General features: G+C 41.4%; 1 protein-coding gene and 1 long non-coding RNA gene across 3 annotated transcripts; both read left to right on the forward strand.

The window, feature by feature from the left end:
- Positions 1-6,683: 6,683 nt before the first annotated feature.
- On the forward strand, positions 6,684-9,317 carry LOC126410160 (uncharacterized). The gene is made up of 3 exons (XR_007573660.1): positions 6,684-7,184; positions 7,785-7,867; positions 9,035-9,317. It is a non-coding gene; the product is annotated as an uncharacterized LOC126410160 (long non-coding RNA).
- A 1,002-nt stretch (positions 9,318-10,319) lies between these two features.
- LOC126410159 (branchpoint-bridging protein-like) lies at positions 10,320-14,532 on the forward strand. Of its 2 annotated transcripts, none has more exons than XM_050078402.1 (2): positions 10,320-10,825; positions 14,229-14,532. In XM_050078402.1, the coding sequence occupies exons 1-2, from the start codon at positions 10,387-10,389 to the stop codon at positions 14,255-14,257; spliced, it is 468 nt and encodes a 155-aa protein (XP_049934359.1). In that variant the 5' UTR covers positions 10,320-10,386; the 3' UTR covers positions 14,258-14,532. The 2 variants fall into 2 exon arrangements, 1 of the variants encoding a protein (XP_049934359.1); XR_007573659.1 differs by lacking the exon at positions 10,320-10,825 and adding an exon at positions 12,438-13,061.
- Positions 14,533-19,897: the final 5,365 nt, after the last annotated feature.

Below are 19,897 nucleotides of genomic sequence, written 5' to 3' on the forward strand. Positions count from 1 at the left end.
AGGTAAATGATCTTGTTTTAAGATCCATAGTTCCACTCAGGAGTAGACCCAAAGGAAAATGGGCGCCGAACTGGGAAGGACCATATGTTGTCAAAGAGGTTCTACCTCACAATTCTTATCGACTGATTGATGCCGATGGGGTTGAAATCCCCGATCCAATTAATGCTTTGCATCTCAAAAAATTCTATACTTGAATTTGCAATTCAAAAAAAAAAAAAAAATTCAAAATAGTTGTGCTTTGATAAGCACGTTTGTAACAATTTTCAAACCAACTAAGGGGCATGGTATCCCTTAGGGAAAAGTTTCAAAAATGCATCAAAATTTTCAAACTCAACCCATGTCTTGAGACAATTGCAAGGGCATCGTCTTGAAATAGGCAAGAAATTTCACAGACATTGAGGGACTTATGTATAGTAATTAATGTTGGTCCCGACAATCGGCATTTGTAAAGGTCTAGCATGAGATGCCATAAGAAAAAGTCTTGTCACCTAAAAGACCTTGGCAAGATGCTAGAAAAAGCTATCAAGCGAAATGAGTTGAGCAATGAGCTCGGGGTGAGTGTAGTTGTTCCTCTGGTTCAAAGCTCAGCAGGCGCGGGTGGGCATATGACCTATGCTTACGCCGTGAAGCTAAAAAGCAATCCATGAACATTTTGCTTATATTAAGTCTCCTAAAGCCTTCTGAATTCGAGCAAGTAAGCCCGGGGAGTGTTTTACATTTGGTACCCTGAGGCCAACTGGTCTAGGAGTTACCGGCCCAAAGCTTGTTACAAGGGTTCAGAAGAAAGCCCGATAGACTTGATATTACACAAAGCAAACTACACAATACCGCCAAAGCGGTGGAACTCCGTAGTAGCTTTTGGGGTGGTGAGGAATTTCTCCCAAGAGTGAAGGGTGGCTCAAAAAGAAAATCAAAATTCAAAAGCAAAAGAGAGTATGTGAAAAATTAAGTAAAAGAAGAGAAAAAGCACTTGCCAATGGTTTAGAAGGCATCGAAGGCAAATTTCTCAAAGCATCAAATGCAAAAACTTTCACAATTACAAAATTTTTCAACCAACATTAATTCCTCTACAAAGTCTCCAATGAGATGGAGAAAGATCTTCTTATTTCAGGTCTATGCCTAGCATTTCCCCTCAAGGGAGGATGGTTCAACATCATTTGAAAAATGGATTTTCCAAACGATTTGCAAAAATTTGGTGCGTGAATCTTTGCTATTAAGCAAATTATTCAATTTGCTTAACAACAAAGAGGGGCATCTGTTAACACCCCAAATTTTTCCACATCAAAATTGAAGCAATGTGAAAATTTCACAAAAGAATTGTGAAAATTTGCAATTTCAAAGCCAATTTCGAATCTAAAGAACAATTAGATTCAAATCGTGAATTTAACCCGATACACGAATCCCAATGCAGGATTACGAGTCCAAATTCAATTGCAAATGTCATTTGAAATCCAAATCCAATTGCAAAATGCAAATTTTGACTTAGATCCAAGAATTGGATCTAATTCAGTCTAAAATGCTACGTGGGACCCACGTGTGGGCCCCACCTAGCCCGTGTGGTCAAGAGCCCTCCCCAGGGGCCATGCCCCCTCCATGTCAAAAAAAAAATAATAAATAAATATTTTCTCTCAAATTAATTGAAGAAAAGTCATTTTCAAGAAGAAATAAAGGAGAAACCTAGGAAAAGAGAGACATTTATGTCTCTCTCTCTTCTTTAATCAGATCCTCCTTAAAGAAAAAAATCATTTCCAAGGAAGCAATTACTAGACTGGTCAAACTCACCTAACCTACTTAATCCAAGTAGGTTTGACCCGGGTGCACTCAAATGTGGTGCCAATTCCAGCTAGGTTCGGTCACAATGGGCTCAACATAGTCAAAACGTAAGTCTGTCTCATGATCCAATTAATGGACGAAAATAGACTTTGACCGAACCAAACCCACTTTGACTAAACTCAGTCAAAGTACAATTTAGCTCAATTAAGAGCTTTCTTGACCCAAATTTATCAAATTACCTCAAATAAAGTCAAACTACTTGCAAATGAGCTTTGACTTTGGTCAATTGGTCGAAATTGATCAATTTGGACAATTTTGCCCTTCTGCGGTCAACTTAAGATTAAAAAGCCTAAAATGGTTTATGAAAGGCAAATAAACATTTGAATTTGTCAAATGCTTGAATCAAATACCAAATTTAAATTGAATTTCTCAAGTGAAAGTTTGATTCAGTTGAAATCCATTTTCAATCAAGTTTTGGACGAAAATACCCTTTTCGAACCAAATTTGATAAAATTTTTAAATTTTATTAAAATTTAAATTTAATTATCATAATTCAATGGCATTTGGAGCTTAGTAACTAGGTTTTAACCTTATAAGCTCGATTTCAAACAAAAAAAAAATAAATAGTATAAAATAAGGGCAAAACCCTGTGTAAGGGCATTTTCGTCCAAAATTTTGGTCAAAATGGTCACCTAGGTCTGAACCCAAGTTGACCAAACCTAGCCCAGCCCACCTAGCTCGTGGAAATGGGCTGAGAAATGGTCAATTAGAGCCTTTAAAGTCTATTTAACTCATTTTACAAGTCCCCAAGGTCTTAAGTAAGTTCCCAAGGTGAGTTAAGAAGGTGGTTGAACCCACCTCCTCCTCTATATAAACCTCCCCTTGGCCACTAAGGGGGAGGACGAAATTTTGGAGCATTCTATCAAATTGCTGCAGCCAAGGAGCTAGGAGGGAGAAGCCAAGGAAGAGAGAAGAGGTTCGTCCAAGCCCCCTTCCCCTTTTTCTCCCATTCTCTTCTTCACTTTCTTCTATTCTCCCCATTGATTTTGCTAAGTTAGGGTGCTTAAGTGAACCCTTACTTAGGATTTTCGTGGTGAGAAGCCCTCTTTACCACTCCAAATTCCAGCAAGCAAGCTATTTCTTATTCTAGCTTTGCTAAGCTTGAATCCACGGTTGGATTCTTGCTTAGGATTGCTTGGGTTAGAAAACAAGTGAAGACGAAAGACAAACATCAAGACCGACCGCAAGGTAGGTGATCTTAACTCACTTCTCTTCTACTTTAGCTTATTGTTGATTTATTTTAATTCCAACAATTCGTGGGAGGGTTTATTTTCATTTGCTTACGGCTGGGAATGATGTCCAGCTAAGGGAAACCTACGCTTCAATGTACATGTTAATGCATAATGCATGCATATGTCGGTTTTTCTTAAATATGAACCCAAGTATCAAATTTCGAAATGGGCCCCAAGGCCACGTCCCTTTCAAAGGAACCAACTTAATACCATTTTGAACTCCCTACCATGAGAGAATCCCACGGTGAGAAAGTGATTTTGCTACATCACGTATGATGAAAATGCCTATAAGGGATGGATACGTTTTTATGAATGTGATCCACCCTTGCATGGCGAAATGATGGACGAATAAGCTTGAGTATTGTTTTATTTTCTTTCTTATTCACAGTCATTTTGATTCATGTCTTTCAATTTAATTAATCAAGGGTAGTAGGGAAGATTTGAAACAAGTTCTCAATCTTCCTACATAAAAGAACCCAGCCATGAATCATCATGATTCATGAGTCATGCGGTCCCTTGATAAAATTTCATTTTGAAAAGTAAGGTACGTATATGTATACATTGTTATATATGTACATATATGCATCCGATTTCTTGTCAAAAATTACATTCCTCCCTTAAAATCAGGTTGGAACATGTTTCCAAACCGGTCTTTAAGGAAATTGGCCATTTTTATTGATTTTTCTAGTGCAAGATTATAAATTACTTTCATTTCATTTTTACTTAATTTCAGCAAACCCATACGTAAGATGTATGTATGTTGTTGAAATCAGACCATGTTTTATAGGAATTGGTTTAAGAATATCAAAATTTACGTATTTGAAATACCAACCATCCTAGAATCATCCAAAGGAGTTGATGATTTCATTACTACGAAATCTGGAATTTGAATAGATTTGAAAAACTCATTGTTTCTATCTAAGAAACAAGTCCTTATTGGAATCAATGTCCACAATTTTCAGCTATTTAAATCAACACAAGGTCTGATTTTTAGCTATTTTGAGACAAAAGTGGACGTCATCCATGTCTCCCATCCGTTTCAAAGATTGAACTTGACATCATTTATATATTTTCATCATTTTGATAATTTTATGTCAAGCCTCAAGCTTATGGACTACATCTCTAATTCATGTGCTTAATCATATAATGAGCACATATAGAGAAAGTCCTACATTTTAATCAATCTTCATGTATAGATTGTATGACGTGCAATACGGACTTTGAGAGATTATGAGGGAGTGAAGAATGTATGTTTCATATGAATGAATCTTGATGGATTATGAGAGAGAGAAGAATGAATGTTCCATATAGTTTCCATTCTCGTTTCATGCATTCACTTTCACTCAAAATCAATGGCACCACATGCACATTCTCAAGAAATTAAGTGATTCAAATTTAAGTTGCAAAAAGTGACCAAGTCATATTGCAATGAGAATTTGTAAACTTCACTTAACTTCAAAAGAAAACACAAGCAATGCATTCATAATCTTTTGGCCAAAGTGCATTTGAAAAACAACATGTTTTCTAACAATTTGGAACCTATGTTCTTTCAAAAGAATGAATTCTACAAATCACATGATTTGACAAAAGAAGAGTTCAAAATCAATTTTTATCATAAGATGATCATCATCATCTAGAGTTCACAACAAAGAACTCAATTCCAAATCTTCAAAAATCCTCAAGAATTATGTGTTTCAAATAACACCAAAACAAAGGATTTTAAACCAACTTGAAAACCCCCAATATTCAAATTCATTTATTCAAAAAAATGAATTTCGGTTCTTGAATCCAAAACCTCAATGCATAAGCATATAGGACTTACATCAATAACTCGTATATGATCCAAATGATCTTTAGTCCTTGGTCTAATTACCCCTGTTAAAGGCGGCAGGAACGGTTGGACCTCGTACCGACGAGCGGATCCCTTTCTCTTGAAAATTTTCTCAAAACCCCAATTTTAAAAGAATTTTGCTGACTCGCATTTCGACCTTCTTGAAAAGGGAGTGGGGTGCGAACACTCTTGCATGAGTCCAAGCTCCCCTCCGGTTCACATTAAACTTGAAGTTGGTAATTTTAAGTTATTCCTTGATTTCTAATCTTGTGAAGGTATGGATGTATATACATGTTATATACATCTATGCCAACATTATGACCCCCCATCTTTCTCTCTCTATGCTTTCACTTTCCATTTTATAAATTTTGATATGTGCATGAATACGTATGTACATATGCTCCATTTTTTCTCTTTCAAATATTTATTCCTCTTTTCAAGACAAATATCTTCTCTTATAAAATTTCTCATACCCATATATGCGTATGATATTTTTTTTCCTCTAACTCTTTCTCTTCGAATCAATACATCTTTTTCTCTTAAGCTTTCATATATGTGTATATGTGATGGTATGTATACATGTATGCATGTCTTTCTCTATCTCTCTCTCTTTCTTTTCATAAGAGTGTTTTATCTCTTGTATTCTTTTTAACATTCTCCTCTCACGAACTTTCTATTTACCAACTTCAATAAGACCACAAACCAAGTAATGACCCAATATTGGAATCATGCTTGATGGTCTACAATCTCTATCCCTTTTTAAAAACTTTTCCTTCTTATATACAATAATTATAACAACGAAATCTTAGATGTATGTTGTGGTAGAAATGTTTTACATTCTTTCAATCGTATAAGGTAAATGCATCCATGCATTCTCACCCACTTTATTTCAATTATGATCACAAGCACCTCTCCAAAAGAACTTAAGCAAGAAGGGATGAAGCTCTAGCTAGGTGGTAACCGAATTAGTGCAAAATCTCAAACCTACTTAAAGTCTTAAGAGAACATTAAAGTGATTTCAAAATGATTTCATAAGTTTTTCAAATGATATTTACTAGTTCCACTTTTTCCTCAAAACATTTCATATTTTCAAGCAATTCTTCAAGAACCTTTTCAAAAGTTTGAAACTTTAAACTTTCAGTATTTTCTACACCGCATATAGAATCAAAAAGATGTTTAAGTTAAAACGAAATGTATCAATGATAAACATAGTCCTTAGGTTGATTACCCTCAGTAAAGGCACCGGGAACGGTTGATCCTCGTACCGACGTGCGAGTCCCTTTCTTTCCTCTTTCAAAACAAAAACTTCATTTTCCTGGAGCACTCCAAAACCAATGAAAATTTTGAGATGCAAACAGATGGCGACCGTGATGGGACCTGTCATCGTTTGGCTATAATTGGAATTGATGCATTTTCACTAATTTGAACATCTTATATATTGCCAATGATAAAGCATGTCCCTTATTTTGGCATCGACCCCATTGACATTTCATTGCATTGTTTGGTGATTGTGATTGTTTTCTTACACATAGGACTAATTGAGGAGGATCAATCATGTTCACATATATCTATGATCACATACCACCCTTGTAACGCGCGGTGTTTGGGCGGAGCGGGTCGGGTCAGGGTCCAGACCCGGACCCTAGCCCCACGCGAGAGGAGCCCGACGCTGTCCCTCCTCCCTCGCATTCTCTTCTCCTTCGCTTTCCTCTTACCGTCTCTTCCTTACCCACGACCGGAGCTCAGGGAAGAAGGCGACGGCGGCGGCGGCGGTGACGGCGGCGGCGTTGAGGTGAACCCTGTCGTCCCCTGCCTCTTCCTCTCTTCTCTTTTCTTCTCCTTCCCGTTTTCTTTCCCTTCTCCCTCTCCCACCGTCTCTCGTCTCCCCTCTCCACCGAACGACCCTCCCTCTCCCACTGTCTCTCGTCTCCCCTCTCCACCGAACGACTCTCCCTCTCCCACTGTCACTCGTCTCACTCTCCACCGTCTCTCTCTCTTCTCTCCCGTCCTCTCCCCTCACTGCCTTCTTTTCCCCTTTTGACCGAACCCTCTCCCCATTTTCTGCTCGTTTTCTATTTTTCTCCAATCAAGTACTTTCTCTCACTGATTTTCACTGTGCTATCACTGTTGGATCCGTTTTCAGCTTGGGGATTTGTCTTCCCCCTCGTAACAGCAATTAGAGAAGGCCTTGGTAGTGGCGGCATTGGAGGATTTTAGCCGTTTGGGGACCACTTGGACGCGTGAGGTGGCTGCCGGGAGGATTACAACAGTTTAGACCTTCAATCGGGGTGAGCAAGGCGAAATTGAACCTATTTTATGATTTATTTCTCTTTGGAACGCTCATAATTATTGGTTGAGCATGCTAGAGCTTTGAATTGATTATTTGGAACACATGTTAGTGATTTCGTTTTTGGGGAAAAGCTTGCGATTATGTTGGGAAGCGAAGATTCATATTTTGGATGATCATTTAAGCATGATAGATTAATTTTCGAAGCATTAGGGGAGACATGGTAGAGTTTGTGAGGTTGTGGGGAAGATTTAGGACCGTTTTAGTGAGCCTGTAGCACGCGTTTTTGTGAACGGGTGCATCTTGGAGTTAAATAGGGATAACGTACATAAGTTGGAAGTATCTTTGGGGTAGACGCCTTGATTTAAGAAAAAGGGAATTTTGAGAAAGGCGTTAGTGATAGACGGATTGATGGCTTTGAGTTTTGGCATCTATTGGCACGGCTAGGAGTGGGAAGTGACCCTATTGGAGAACTTGTGGGTCGACACTACCCGTCGACACCCTCTTGAGGCGATGACGCGTGCCTCAATGACCTTGTTTTGTTTTTGTTTGAATTGTTGAGGTTTGTAGTAGGAATCTTATCTTGTGTTTGTGTCTGCAGGTTCACCGGGTACGTCCCGTCGACCTTGAGTTACCGGATTCGAAGCTCGAGGCATTTTGAAGATTCTTGTGAACGCGCCACAGGTATGGCGACATTCCAGGCAAATCCCTGCCTGGGCAAGTGAATGAATGTGTGTTCCTAAGATCATGGGATCCTAGGATTTGTGATATGAATTGATTGAGTGTTCCGTGAATGAATATGTGTATACATGTACATAAATTGGTATATGATATGAATTGTTTTGAAAGGCTTATAGTAATTGTTTTGATAATGTTACGCATTGTATGTGCATGCTAGAATTGATAACTGCATAGGACAGCTACGAGCCCACCACAGATTGAGACTACTCTCTGTGGTTTGGCTAAGTTTTCAAAGATGTGATTGTTATGATGATGAATGTGAATGGTATGTTTATTGAATACTCATTGCCACGGGCAATGATGCAAATGTTTGCACAGTGGGTAGTTGTACCCATATTGTTATGACGGCTAGCCAAAACTGTTGTGGTTATGTGTAACCCTCGTGTGGAGGCAATTGGAGGTGTGGGTTCACTCGTGAAGTGAACCAACCTCAGGAGCTAGCCAGTTAAATGTGTTTGTGCAAGTATAAGTATAAGAATGAAAGAATAAGAGATGAGAGGCCAGTGGGATGTGACTATGTATATGGGAGTTGTCCCACTTTCGCCACTGGTCTCGCCTGTTCAGAGCGCAGGCGGTGCAAGGCCCCAGGGTACTGTTGTGTGATGTGCTTGGAGCGTAGGCTCCCGCCTTCCCAACCTGGGTGTCTTAGGGAAGGCTGAGTATCTCTCCTTGGAATTCACACATCCATGGATGAGTGCTCTACCGCTGCAGCGGATAGATGGATCCATACTGTTCTGGGCCACCACGGGGGTTGTCTCTCGGCTGTGGGCCGCCCGCGGTGTGCACGTGCCTGTGTTTGCACCCACAGGAACTGTAAATTCACTGATAGTAATGAAACTGCAATGTATGTGATTGAAATATATAGGATTGTTGTGCATGTGACTGTTGTGCTTATGAATGCAAGTGACATGTTGATGATGCCTTGCATGTGATTGAAATTATGTTATTGTAGCCATTGAGTGGCGTCTGCATGTCGTGTCTTGACACGACATAATGATAGATTGTTCTGATGTTTGTTTGTGTACTGAGCCCGACCTAAGAGGGCTTGGACTTTTCCTGGCTTGTTGCCATACTGCGAAGGCTAAGCCTTCAGTTGTTTCTTTTTTTCAGGTTTTGGTGTACCCGGGGCAGCAGGCTGAGCAGATGGCTACACTCACGTCCTACTGGGGAGGTTTTGGGTTTTGTTTTGTTCTTGTAGTGCCGGCGCGTCGGGTTTTTGGTTTTACTGATGCCTTGTTTTTTATTAGGCATCGATGTTGTGATTTTGGGGCATTTTTGTCAAATGTACAATTGAATTGAAATGCTATATAATGGAAAGCTTGCCCCATTGTTTTGAATTGTATGGCTCATTCCTTTTTGAACTATTGTGTAGTCACACCTCGATGTTGGATGTTAGAAAAAAAAATGTTTGAGTGTCAAAAAGGTCGGGGTGTGACAGTTTTGGTATCAGAGCCATGGCAAACCCCACTATGGATGTGAGTTAAAGCCTATTTGTGAAGCCGTGTTGCCCAGGTACGCATTCATTTGATTAGATTGTTATTGTGGTTATGCTTTTTCACGTATAAGTACGTAATGTGATCTATGTTTTGAACTTCGTGCTACGTTGTGATTTGATTTGTGAGATTAGTCATAGACTGGATTTGAGATTAAGGTTCTTGTTTGTACAGATGGAATATCATTGTAAGGGTAAGAAGCGAGCTGGGCCGTCCACAGAGGCACAGAGAGAGCCTAGTCCGGCCCATTCTGATGCGCATACCCCACGTGACGACAGTACGTCAGGGCACCAGTATGCCCAATTGGGTGGGGGTGCTCAAACCCCACTGAGGCAGACTCCACCTGTGGATCAACAGTCTATTTTGCTGACCACGTTGCAAACACTGACCTCCCTTGTGCAGTCCATGGTCAGTAACCAGAGGAGTAATGCATCTCCTTCCAGAGACACCACTGCGCCACTTAAGGAGAAGGCATCAGCGGTGTCGTTTCAACAGTTCATGGCGATGCAGCCGCCTATCTTTTCAGGAGGGTGCAGTCACGATAAGGCAAAACAGTGGATTGAGGAAGTTGAACGCATCTTTGTGCTTCTGAAGATGCCTGAGGAAGACAAAGTGAACTATGGCACTTACCTGCTGAAAGGTGATGTCATGGATTGGTGGAAATCAACTCTTGAGATCCGGTATGCAGGCCAACCGTCAATTTCTTGGAAGCAGTTTAGAGATTCCTTCCTCAACACCTACTACCCAGTGCATGCTAGAGACAAGAACATGCAAGAGTTTCTTGATCTACAGCAAAATCAAATGAGCTTGGAGGAATATATTACAAGATATCGACACTTGGAGGCGTATTGCCCACACTTCTACACTACAGACGGAGCCAGGGCAGACAAGTTTGTGCGTGGTCTGCGGGAGGGACTGCGAACCAAAGTTTTGACGAGCAGACCTCGTGACTTGGACGAGGCGGTCACTATGGCAAGATGTATAGAAGAAGACTGGGCGAGGACACAGAAGGATCACCAGAAGAAAGCAAGCCAGCATTCACAAGGTGGACGAACCCAGGTGAAGCGCCACCACTTTGCAGGCAGGACAAGGCCTTATGAGAGGCGGGATGATCGAACTTTCAGACGGAACCAGCCAACCCGTAGTGAGGCCACCCAGGGGTCAGTGGCTACTCCGACTTCTCAGAGGTGCCCTACTTGTTCGCGTGTGCACCCTGGAAAGCCGTGCTATCGAGAGATCGGAGCTTGCTTACACTGTGGAAGGATGGGGCACTTTATCAAGGATTGTCCCTTAAGGAAAGAAAGAGAGTTGAAGAAGCCAGAGGCCGGTCCTTCTAGCGCACGACAGACGACTGGACGTGTCTATGCTACTACCGTGGAGGAGCTTCAGGCACACGACCTTGTTGAAGGTACTTTACTTGTTGGTTCTCATATTGCTAGAGTGTTGTTTGATGCTGGGGCGACCCATTCATTTATATTTAGTCGATTTGCTACTTCACTAGAAGTGCCTGCTAGGAAGATGCCGTATGTTCTGAAAGTTGTTAGCCCTATGCATGCTCAAGAGTCGTGTAGTGAGTATCTATCTGATGTGGACGTGGAGATCCATCAACATCACTTACATGCACAGTTGGTGATCATGAGTTTTAACGAATTTGATGTGATTTTGGGCATGGATTGGTTATATGCACATTATGCTAATATAGATTGCAGGAAGAAGCAGATAAAGTTGTTGACTGCTCAGAGTAGACAGAAAAGCTATGCCGACATTCGTCGTAGAGAATTGACTTTTGAGGTGGGTGATCATGTGTTTTTGAAGATTTCCCCTACTAGAGGTGTTTTTCGTTTTGGTGTGAAGGGAAAGTTGAGCCCGAGGTTCGTAGGACCTTTTGAGATATTAGAGAAGATTGGCGAGGTGGCCTATAGATTGGCACTACCACCAGACTGGAGTCATGTTCATGACGTTTTTCATGTTTCCATGCTTCGAAAGTACGTACCAGATCCGACACATGTGATTGATTTTCAAGGTATTCAGGTGCAAGATGATCTGACAATGGAAGAAAAACCTATTAGAATTGTGGATCGAAGAGAGCAAGTGCTTCGCACAAAGAGAATCCCTTTAGTGAAGGTGGAATGGCAGTACCATGGATTGAAGGAGAGCACATGGGAACCTGAGGAGGACGTGCGGAAGAGATATCCGCACTTGTTTTTGCATTGAGGTATGATCTAATTTCGAGGACGAAATTTTTTTGTTAGGAGGGTAGGATGTAACGCACTGCGTTTGGGCGGAGCGGGTCGGGTCAGGGTCCAGACCCGGACCCTAGCCCCACGCGAGAGGAGCCCGACGCTGTCCCTCCGCCCTCGCATTCTCTTCTCCTTCGCTTTCCTCTTACCGTCTCTTCCTTACCCACGACCGGAGCTCAGGGAAGAAGGCGACGGCGGCGGCGGCGGTGACGGCGGCGGCGTTGAGGTGAACCCTGTCGTCCCCTGCCTCTTCCTCTCTTCTCTTTTCTTCTCCTTCCCGTTTTCTTTCCCTTCTCCCTCTCCCACCGTCTCTCGTCTCCCCTCTCCACCGAACGACCCTCCCTCTCCCACTGTCTCTCGTCTCCCCTCTCCACCGAACGACTCTCCCTCTCCCACTGTCACTCGTCTCACTCTCCACCGTCTCTCTCTCTTCTCTCCCGTCCTCTCCCCTCACTGCCTTCTTTTCCCCTTTTGACCGAACCCTCTCCCCATTTTCTGCTCGTTTTCTATTTTTCTCCAATCAAGTACTTTCTCTCACTGATTTTCACTGTGCTATCACTGTTGGATCCGTTTTCAGCTTGGGGATTTGTCTTCCCCCTCGTAACAGCAATTAGAGAAGGCCTTGGTAGTGGCGGCATTGGAGGATTTAGCCGTTTGGGGACCACTTGGACGCGTGAGGTGGCTGCCGGGAGGATTACAACAGTTTAGACCTTCAATCGGGGTGAGCAAGGCGAAATTGAACCTATTTTATGATTTATTTCTCTTTGGAACGCTCATAATTATTGGTTGAGCATGCTAGAGCTTTGAATTGATTATTTGGAACACATGTTAGTGATTTCGTTTTTGGGGAAAAGCTTGCGATTATGTTGGGAAGCGAAGATTCATATTTTGGATGATCATTTAAGCATGATAGATTAATTTTCGAAGCATTAGGGGAGACATGGTAGAGTTTGTGAGGTTGTGGGGAAGATTTAGGACCGTTTTAGTGAGCCTGTAGCACGCGTTTTTGTGAACGGGTGCATCTTGGAGTTAAATAGGGATAACGTACATAAGTTGGAAGTATCTTTGGGGTAGACGCCTTGATTTAAGAAAAAGGGAATTTTGAGAAAGGCGTTAGTGATAGACGGATTGATGGCTTTGAGTTTTGGCATCTATTGGCACGGCTAGGAGTGGGAAGTGACCCTATTGGAGAACTTGTGGGTCGACACTACCCGTCGACACCCTCTTGAGGCGATGACGCGTGCCTCAATGACCTTGTTTTGTTTTTGTTTGAATTGTTGAGGTTTGTAGTAGGAATCTTATCTTGTGTTTGTGTCTGCAGGTTCACCGGGTACGTCCCGTCGACCTTGAGTTACCGGATTCGAAGCTCGAGGCATTTTGAAGATTCTTGTGAACGCGCCACAGGTATGGCGACATTCCAGGCAAATCCCTACCTGGGCAAGTGAATGAATGTGTGTTCCTAAGATCATGGGATCCTAGGATTTGTGATATGAATTGATTGAGTGTTCCGTGAATGAATATGTGTATACATGTACATAAATTGGTATATGATATGAATTGTTTTGAAAGGCTTATAGTAATTGTTTTGATAATGTTACGCATTGTATGTGCATGCTAGAATTGATAACTGCATAGGACAGCTACGAGCCCACCACAGATTGAGACTACTCTCTGTGGTTTGGCTAAGTTTTCAAAGATGTGATTGTTATGATGATGAATGTGAATGTTATATTTATTGAATACTCATTGCCACGGGCAATGATGCAAATGTTTGCACAGTGGGTAGTTGTACCCATATTGTTATGACGGCTAGCCAAAACTGTTGTGGTTATGTGTAACCCTCGTGTGGAGGCAATTGGAGGTGTGGGTTCACTCGTGAAGTGAACCAACCTCAGGAGCTAGCCAGTTAAATGTGTTTGTGCAAGTATAAGTATAAGAATGAAAGAATAAGAGATGAGAGGCCAGTGGGATGTGACTATGTATATGGGAGTTGTCCCACTTTCGCCACTGGTCTCGCCTGTTCAGAGCGCAGGCGGTGCAAGGCCCCAGGGTACTGTTGTGTGATGTGCTTGGAGCGTAGGCTCCCGCCTTCCCAACCTGGGTGTCCTAGGGAAGGCTGAGTATCTCTCCTTGGAATTCACACATCCATGGATGAGTGCTCTACCGCTGCAGCGGATAGATGGATCCATACTGTTCTGGGCCACCACGGGGGTTGTCTCTCGGCTGTGGGCCGCCCGCGGTGTGCACGTGCCTGTGTTTGCACCCACAGGAACTGTAAATTCACTGATAGTAATGAAACTGCAATGTATGTGATTGAAATATATAGGATTGTTGTGCATGTGACTGTTGTGCTTATGAATGCAAGTGACATGTTGATGATGCCTTGCATGTGATTGAAATTATGTTATTGTAGCCATTGAGTGGCGTCTGCATGTCGTGTCTTGACACGACATAATGATAGATTGTTCTGATGTTTGTTTGTGTACTGAGCCCGACCTAAGAGGGCTTGGACTTTTCCTGGCTTGTTGCCATACTGCGAAGGCTAAGCCTTCAGTTGTTTCTTTTTTTCAGGTTTTGGTGTACCCGGGGCAGCAGGCTGAGCAGATGGCTACACTCACGTCCTACTGGGGAGGTTTTGGGTTTTGTTTTGTTCTTGTAGTGCCGGCGCGTCGGGTTTTTGGTTTTACTGATGCCTTGTTTTTGATTAGGCATCGATGTTGTGATTTTGGGGCATTTTTGTCAAATGTACAATTGAATTGAAATGCTATATAATGGAAAGCTTGCCCCATTGTTTTGAATTGTATGGCTCATTCCTTTTTGAACTATTGTGTAGTCACACCTCGATGTTGGATGTTAGAAAAAAAAATGTTTGAGTGTCAAAAAGGTCGGGGTGTGACAACCCTTCTCAATATAGGATTTGTTTGAAAACCATGTTTGCTCTTCTATTTTAATCATCAAACTTAGGCAACATTGCATTAGAGACAACTCATTTTATATGATTTCTCATATTTCAAAATTCCTCATACCTATTTGTCTCGGTCATCATGTTGCCGAGCTTGGTCTTTGGCGGTAGCACAAGACTAAGCCTTACAACTAGACCACACCTTGGGCGGGAAAGCCCCCTCGTTAGTACCATGAGTGGTAATTTATGGTATATCGACGAGTGATCAAGAAGAAGTTGATGAACTCTACCCTTAGTTGCCTAAGAAAGATTCTATACTTGTATTAAGCCATTTAGCTAAGGTATATAAGCATAACTTGATATCGGATTATCGTGACACAAAATTATCTCAATTAGGTTCCTATACCCAATTTTCTAAAAAAAAAAAAATTATTTCATGATAGATGTTGATGTGCGTGAAACCTTATGTGATGATCTACAACTTCATTCCACACATCTACCTCATATTGTCTTTGTCAACCTAGTCAATGTTTTCCACTAATTCAATCTTTATTTTTTAGAGTCATCATTCAAGATGTATTCTTTCCAACGTGGTGTCACATTCTCTTATGATCACATCTTCTTTGGGGAAGGTCTCGAACGGTCCACCTACATTTCTCTTGAGTCTAAACCTTTGGCTCTCGAATGGTATCGGACTTGGCATCCCACCTTCTCTCGGATGTTTCCTTCTTACTTTGAAGAATGTGGGCTAGAGACAGTGGCAGCTGGAGGAATGCAGTCAGTTGATGGAAATTTGGTACATGCAATCGCCGAGCGTTGGAATCCAATGACTTCCTCTTTTTGGTTTCCATGGGGAGAAATGACAATATTACGAGATGAATTTGCCGAAATACTAGACCTCCCTACCCCAACTTGTGACCCAAATGATCTATTGGAAAAACAATTCCTTATGAACCCAACTAAGGTCAATGCAAATGACCTCATTGGTTACTTTACTGGACGAAAAACTTGGCCTTTAGTAGAAAACCATGAAAATCAAAGCATCAACATGAAAAATTTGTATGAAGAATTTGGAACCTATGTTGAACCTTCTACCCTACCTCGAAAAGCCATAGGGAGAATTAAACATTGTATGATGCTCTGCACGGTAGGAGTGACCCTTTTTACCGATGGAAGTGACCTTTTAGATATCTGTATTGCCCAACTTTTTCAAGTATGGGGGCATAGAGGGACCCGACACTTGTCAGTAGCAATGACAGCCTTAGCCTTCCTTTACCGAGGACTCACCTGCTTTACCATTGGAGATATCGACTTCATAGAAGGATGCACATATGCTTTACAATTGTGGTTCCTCAATCATGCGGGACCCCAAGCCAATCTATTCAGAAACACTGATGGATCATTGACAATCTTGGAGCAATACCGTCGTTTGATCGAACAATTGAATGAATGAGAGATCATTTAGGAGTATTGTGATCGTTGGCAGAACCTACCCCGATACACTCACCATCATCATGGGCGTACCACACTCTTGGGCCCTTACTTCATAGTTGATTATTGTGCTGATAGATGTATGAGACAGTTCTCTCAAAGGCAGAAGATGGTCTCTGTGCATGCACCAATTGGAGCGATTCCCAAATTCGACCTTAGTTCTCCTCAATGGACGGCATTGTTTGCAGTAGCTCGACAAGAATGGAAGACACAGATATCATACACTTGGTTCATATGCCCAGTGGTGAAGAAGGAATATGCTGAGTGGTGGGATGCCAACTGACCACCATTCATAATTCCCTAAAAATTTTATGTTGTCAACTTTGTATTCCTTCTATCATTGTCATCTTTATTAGTATCTTTGGATGTAACTTTTAAAACTTGTAATGCAATATGAACATTCATTTTGTCATCATTTCCATCCAATAACTCTATTTTCTTGCGTCATAGAGGTAAATACTTGAAAGCCAACAAGATGGTTGAAACTAGATCGCAAGCTAAGCAAGCTCCTCAGAACGAGGCTTTATCTTCTGAACTCCGGCCAGAAACATTTGGCCTACCAGCAATCGAGCCAGAAACTTACCATATGTTCCGTTTGTTCATGGAGCGATTCATGAAAGAGCAAGAAGAGCAAAATGCCTTGATGGTTACTCCAAAGCCAGAGAATGAAAAGGCTGCCAAGCAGAAAGAAAGAAGAAGAAGAACAAGTCCTCTCCTACAGATCAGGATGAAGATTATTTGAGTTCAGATTTGACAATTAGTAAGGAAGAAAAACCCGAACTGCTTTCTCTCAAAAAGAAAAAGACAACAAAGAAAAGCAAAAAGGGAAAATAAATTATGATAGAAAGCAGCTCACCTAGTCCTATCACCACTGAAAGTTCGGAAGAGAAGCCCAAAAGGAAGGGAAAGTCTACCAAGAACTACATCCCTAGCAGTAGCTTAGACAGTGAGAGTTCTGAAGAAAAAGTAAAGGAGATAAAGGGCAAGAAGAAAAAGACCAAGCTAGAATTGGTCGAATCAAGTGATGATGAAAGTCCGACTAAGCGCAGATTCTATGAAATGGAAAAAAAATAAACAATCTTGAGCTTAAGGGAAAGGGGAAACGTTCATATTCGTGTGAGGACTACTTCCTTGGCATTGAGGGGGACAAAGATGTGAAAGACCTGCCCAGAGAATTCATCAGATATGATGGAACCACTTGCCCATACGTTCATCTTTCAACCTTTTTCAATGATTGCTACAAAATTCGGACAAATAACAGAGCTTTGTTCCGATATTTTCCAAGAAGTCTTCAAGGCATTGCCGCACAATGGTACAAAGAAAATGTCAATCCAATTGAACTGAAGGAGTTTGACAAGTTGATTAACATGTTTGTTGAAAGTTTTGAACAAAATGCTCCCATGGCTCCAACCCTCAGTGTCATTTGTAGTCTTCGTCATAAACAGGGAGAAAAAGCTCAGAAATTCATCCAAAAATGGAGAATTCAATGCAATATGATGAAGGAGCCCATTTCTGAGACACAAGTCTTGTCACTCATTAGGAAAAATCTTGTCCAACCCTTGAAAAGTCTCATCCGCCACGCCCCAATCAAAACCTTTGCTGAGTTGATTGAACAAGAAAACTCGATAGAAGAAGGGATTGAGGAAGGAGATTTTGATGGAATTATTGCTCCGAAGTACAAAGAAGATGGGAAGAAAGGAGGAAGGACACAACTGCCTGCACACTTCATAGCCAATGCTGGCATTAGAAAAGACCATGGCAATAACTACAAGCATGACAAGGAAGTCAGTTTCAAGAAGAACACGCAGTTTATCAAAGGCGATGATGAAAGAAAAAACAAACACCCAGGTTGGAGCTACGACCGGAAATTCACTCCTCTGAGCCAGTCTCGGGAGAAGATCCTGGAATACCTTCTCGCCAAAGGAACTATAGTCTTGCCAAAAGTATCAGAGCCTCCAAAAATGATGGGATGAAATAAAGAAAAACTATGCAAGTTTCATCGTACCGCTGGTCATGACACTGAGGATTGTTTTGTCCTCAAAAATATTATTCAAGACTTCATCAACAAAGATCTCAAGATTTGTGATGATAGCACCCCTGAGATACTAAGGAATCCATTCCCTGACCACGGAAAGGCGGCAGTGGCCATGATCACTATAGGCACTCCACTTCCGTACCATCCACAAGAGCACATTCGACCTTATATTGGAAGCAGTTCACACAAAGTCATGGTGGTAAACCAAGAAAAGGAAGCTCTGGATTTCATTGCTATAATGAATGGCAGGATAGAAAGTTTGCCCAAGAAACGTCCCATGATTTCAAAAACTTTTATCTTACAAGGCGACAAATCATCAGATGACTCCTCAGATGAAGATCCATGCTATTTGGACGTTCTCCCCTTGGAAGAGCGTATGGATGAGGGAGACTCAGTTCAAGCTTCTAAAAATCAATCAATTACCTTCTCAGAAAAAGACCTCTCAAAATGGGAATATTTCCATGAAGATGCTCTTTACATCGTTGTTCAGGTCAATGGGATGACGGTGCCATATCTTTTGATTGATGGAGGAAGTGGTTTGAATATTTGTCCTGATCTCACGGCTAAAACATTGGGGTTTCGTGAAAACAAATATTGCTCAAATGATATCAAGATCTACGGATATGATGGCCGAAGCATGAACAGCAAAGGTACTCTCGATATGAACGTGACCATCGAAAATACTAGCCATCACATTATGTTCCATGTGGTAGATGTGCCACCATCATATAACTTACTTTTAGGACAACCTTGGGTCCACCAAATACGAGGAGTCCCATCCACTCTTCATCAATGCCTCAAATGGAATTTTGGCACATCAGTCATCACTATATGTGCTGATGATCCAACCGAAAGGCTAGTGCAACCAATGCTCCCTAGGCCAATTGATCCAGTGAATGTACCCATCATAAGAACAACGAAGGACAGATCTTTGGAAGAATGGATGCAGAACATAAAGATAGGCGAATCATTTGAAAGTGCCCATATTGTTTTGTGCAATCATGCAAGTTACCAAGACCATCATTTATGTGTTCATTTCACAAAAAATCCTAAAGGTTTTCAGTTGCTTCTGAAAGGTAGCTACCGTCCATTCACTGGCCTCGGAAAAAATGAAAATGGCATCTTACAGCCGATTAGCATCCCTTTTCAGATGAACACGAGAGGACTGGGATATCATGAAAGAATTTGAAGAAGATCTTGAGGGCTAATAGTATTCACTTTTGTTTCAAATCCTCTCCATTTAAACATCTTTTTGTCTGGTCTCATGAGAGGACCCATTCTATGAACTAAGAACCTTTTTTTTTTTTTGTATGCAATGCGAGTAATCTTTTGTTGTCAATTTTAATTTCGTCCAACTCTTTCCTTTATCCTCTTTACAGGATGTCAGAACTCAATATGTCTCAGTTTATTCTTTTTCCATGGAAGTCCCCCCAGAAAGCATTTATCGAACAAGTAGTCGGTGAAAGGGATTCTATGACAATACCCGAGTCAGAATTGCCAGAATTCACTCAGATTCAGAAACAAGAACATCCATCATCTTTGGTTAATGATCCAATTGAAGAGATTAATATTGGAACCAGTGAAAATCCTAAAATTCTTCAAATTGGCACCAGTTTGTCAGTAGATGAAAAGAAAAGATTGGTGGACTTTCTTATAAGTAACCAAGAAGTTTTTTCTTGGACTTATGAAGATATGCCAGGTTTAGACCCCCAGTTGGTCAAACATCGTTTGCCTTTAAATCCTAATTGCAAGCCGATTAAGCAAAAATTGCGCAAGCTTAACCCTCGACTAGAAGGCCCTGTAAAAGAAGGA

Source organism: Nymphaea colorata, chromosome 6 (genome assembly GCF_008831285.2).
Source record: "Nymphaea colorata isolate Beijing-Zhang1983 chromosome 6, ASM883128v2, whole genome shotgun sequence".
Lineage (NCBI taxonomy): Eukaryota > Viridiplantae > Streptophyta > Magnoliopsida > Nymphaeales > Nymphaeaceae > Nymphaea > Nymphaea colorata.

What these genes read in the sequence shown, in the direction of transcription:
- LOC126410159 (XM_050078402.1), top strand. Translation starts at nt 10,387, where the DNA reads ATGGCAAGATGTATAGAAGAAGACTGGGCGAGGACACAGAAGGATCAC. An exon ending in GGCACACGACCTTGTTGAAG is followed by an intron (nt 10,826 to 14,228) that starts GTACTTTACTTG and finishes TCTTTTTTTCAG; the next exon opens with GTTTTGGTGTACCCGGGGCA.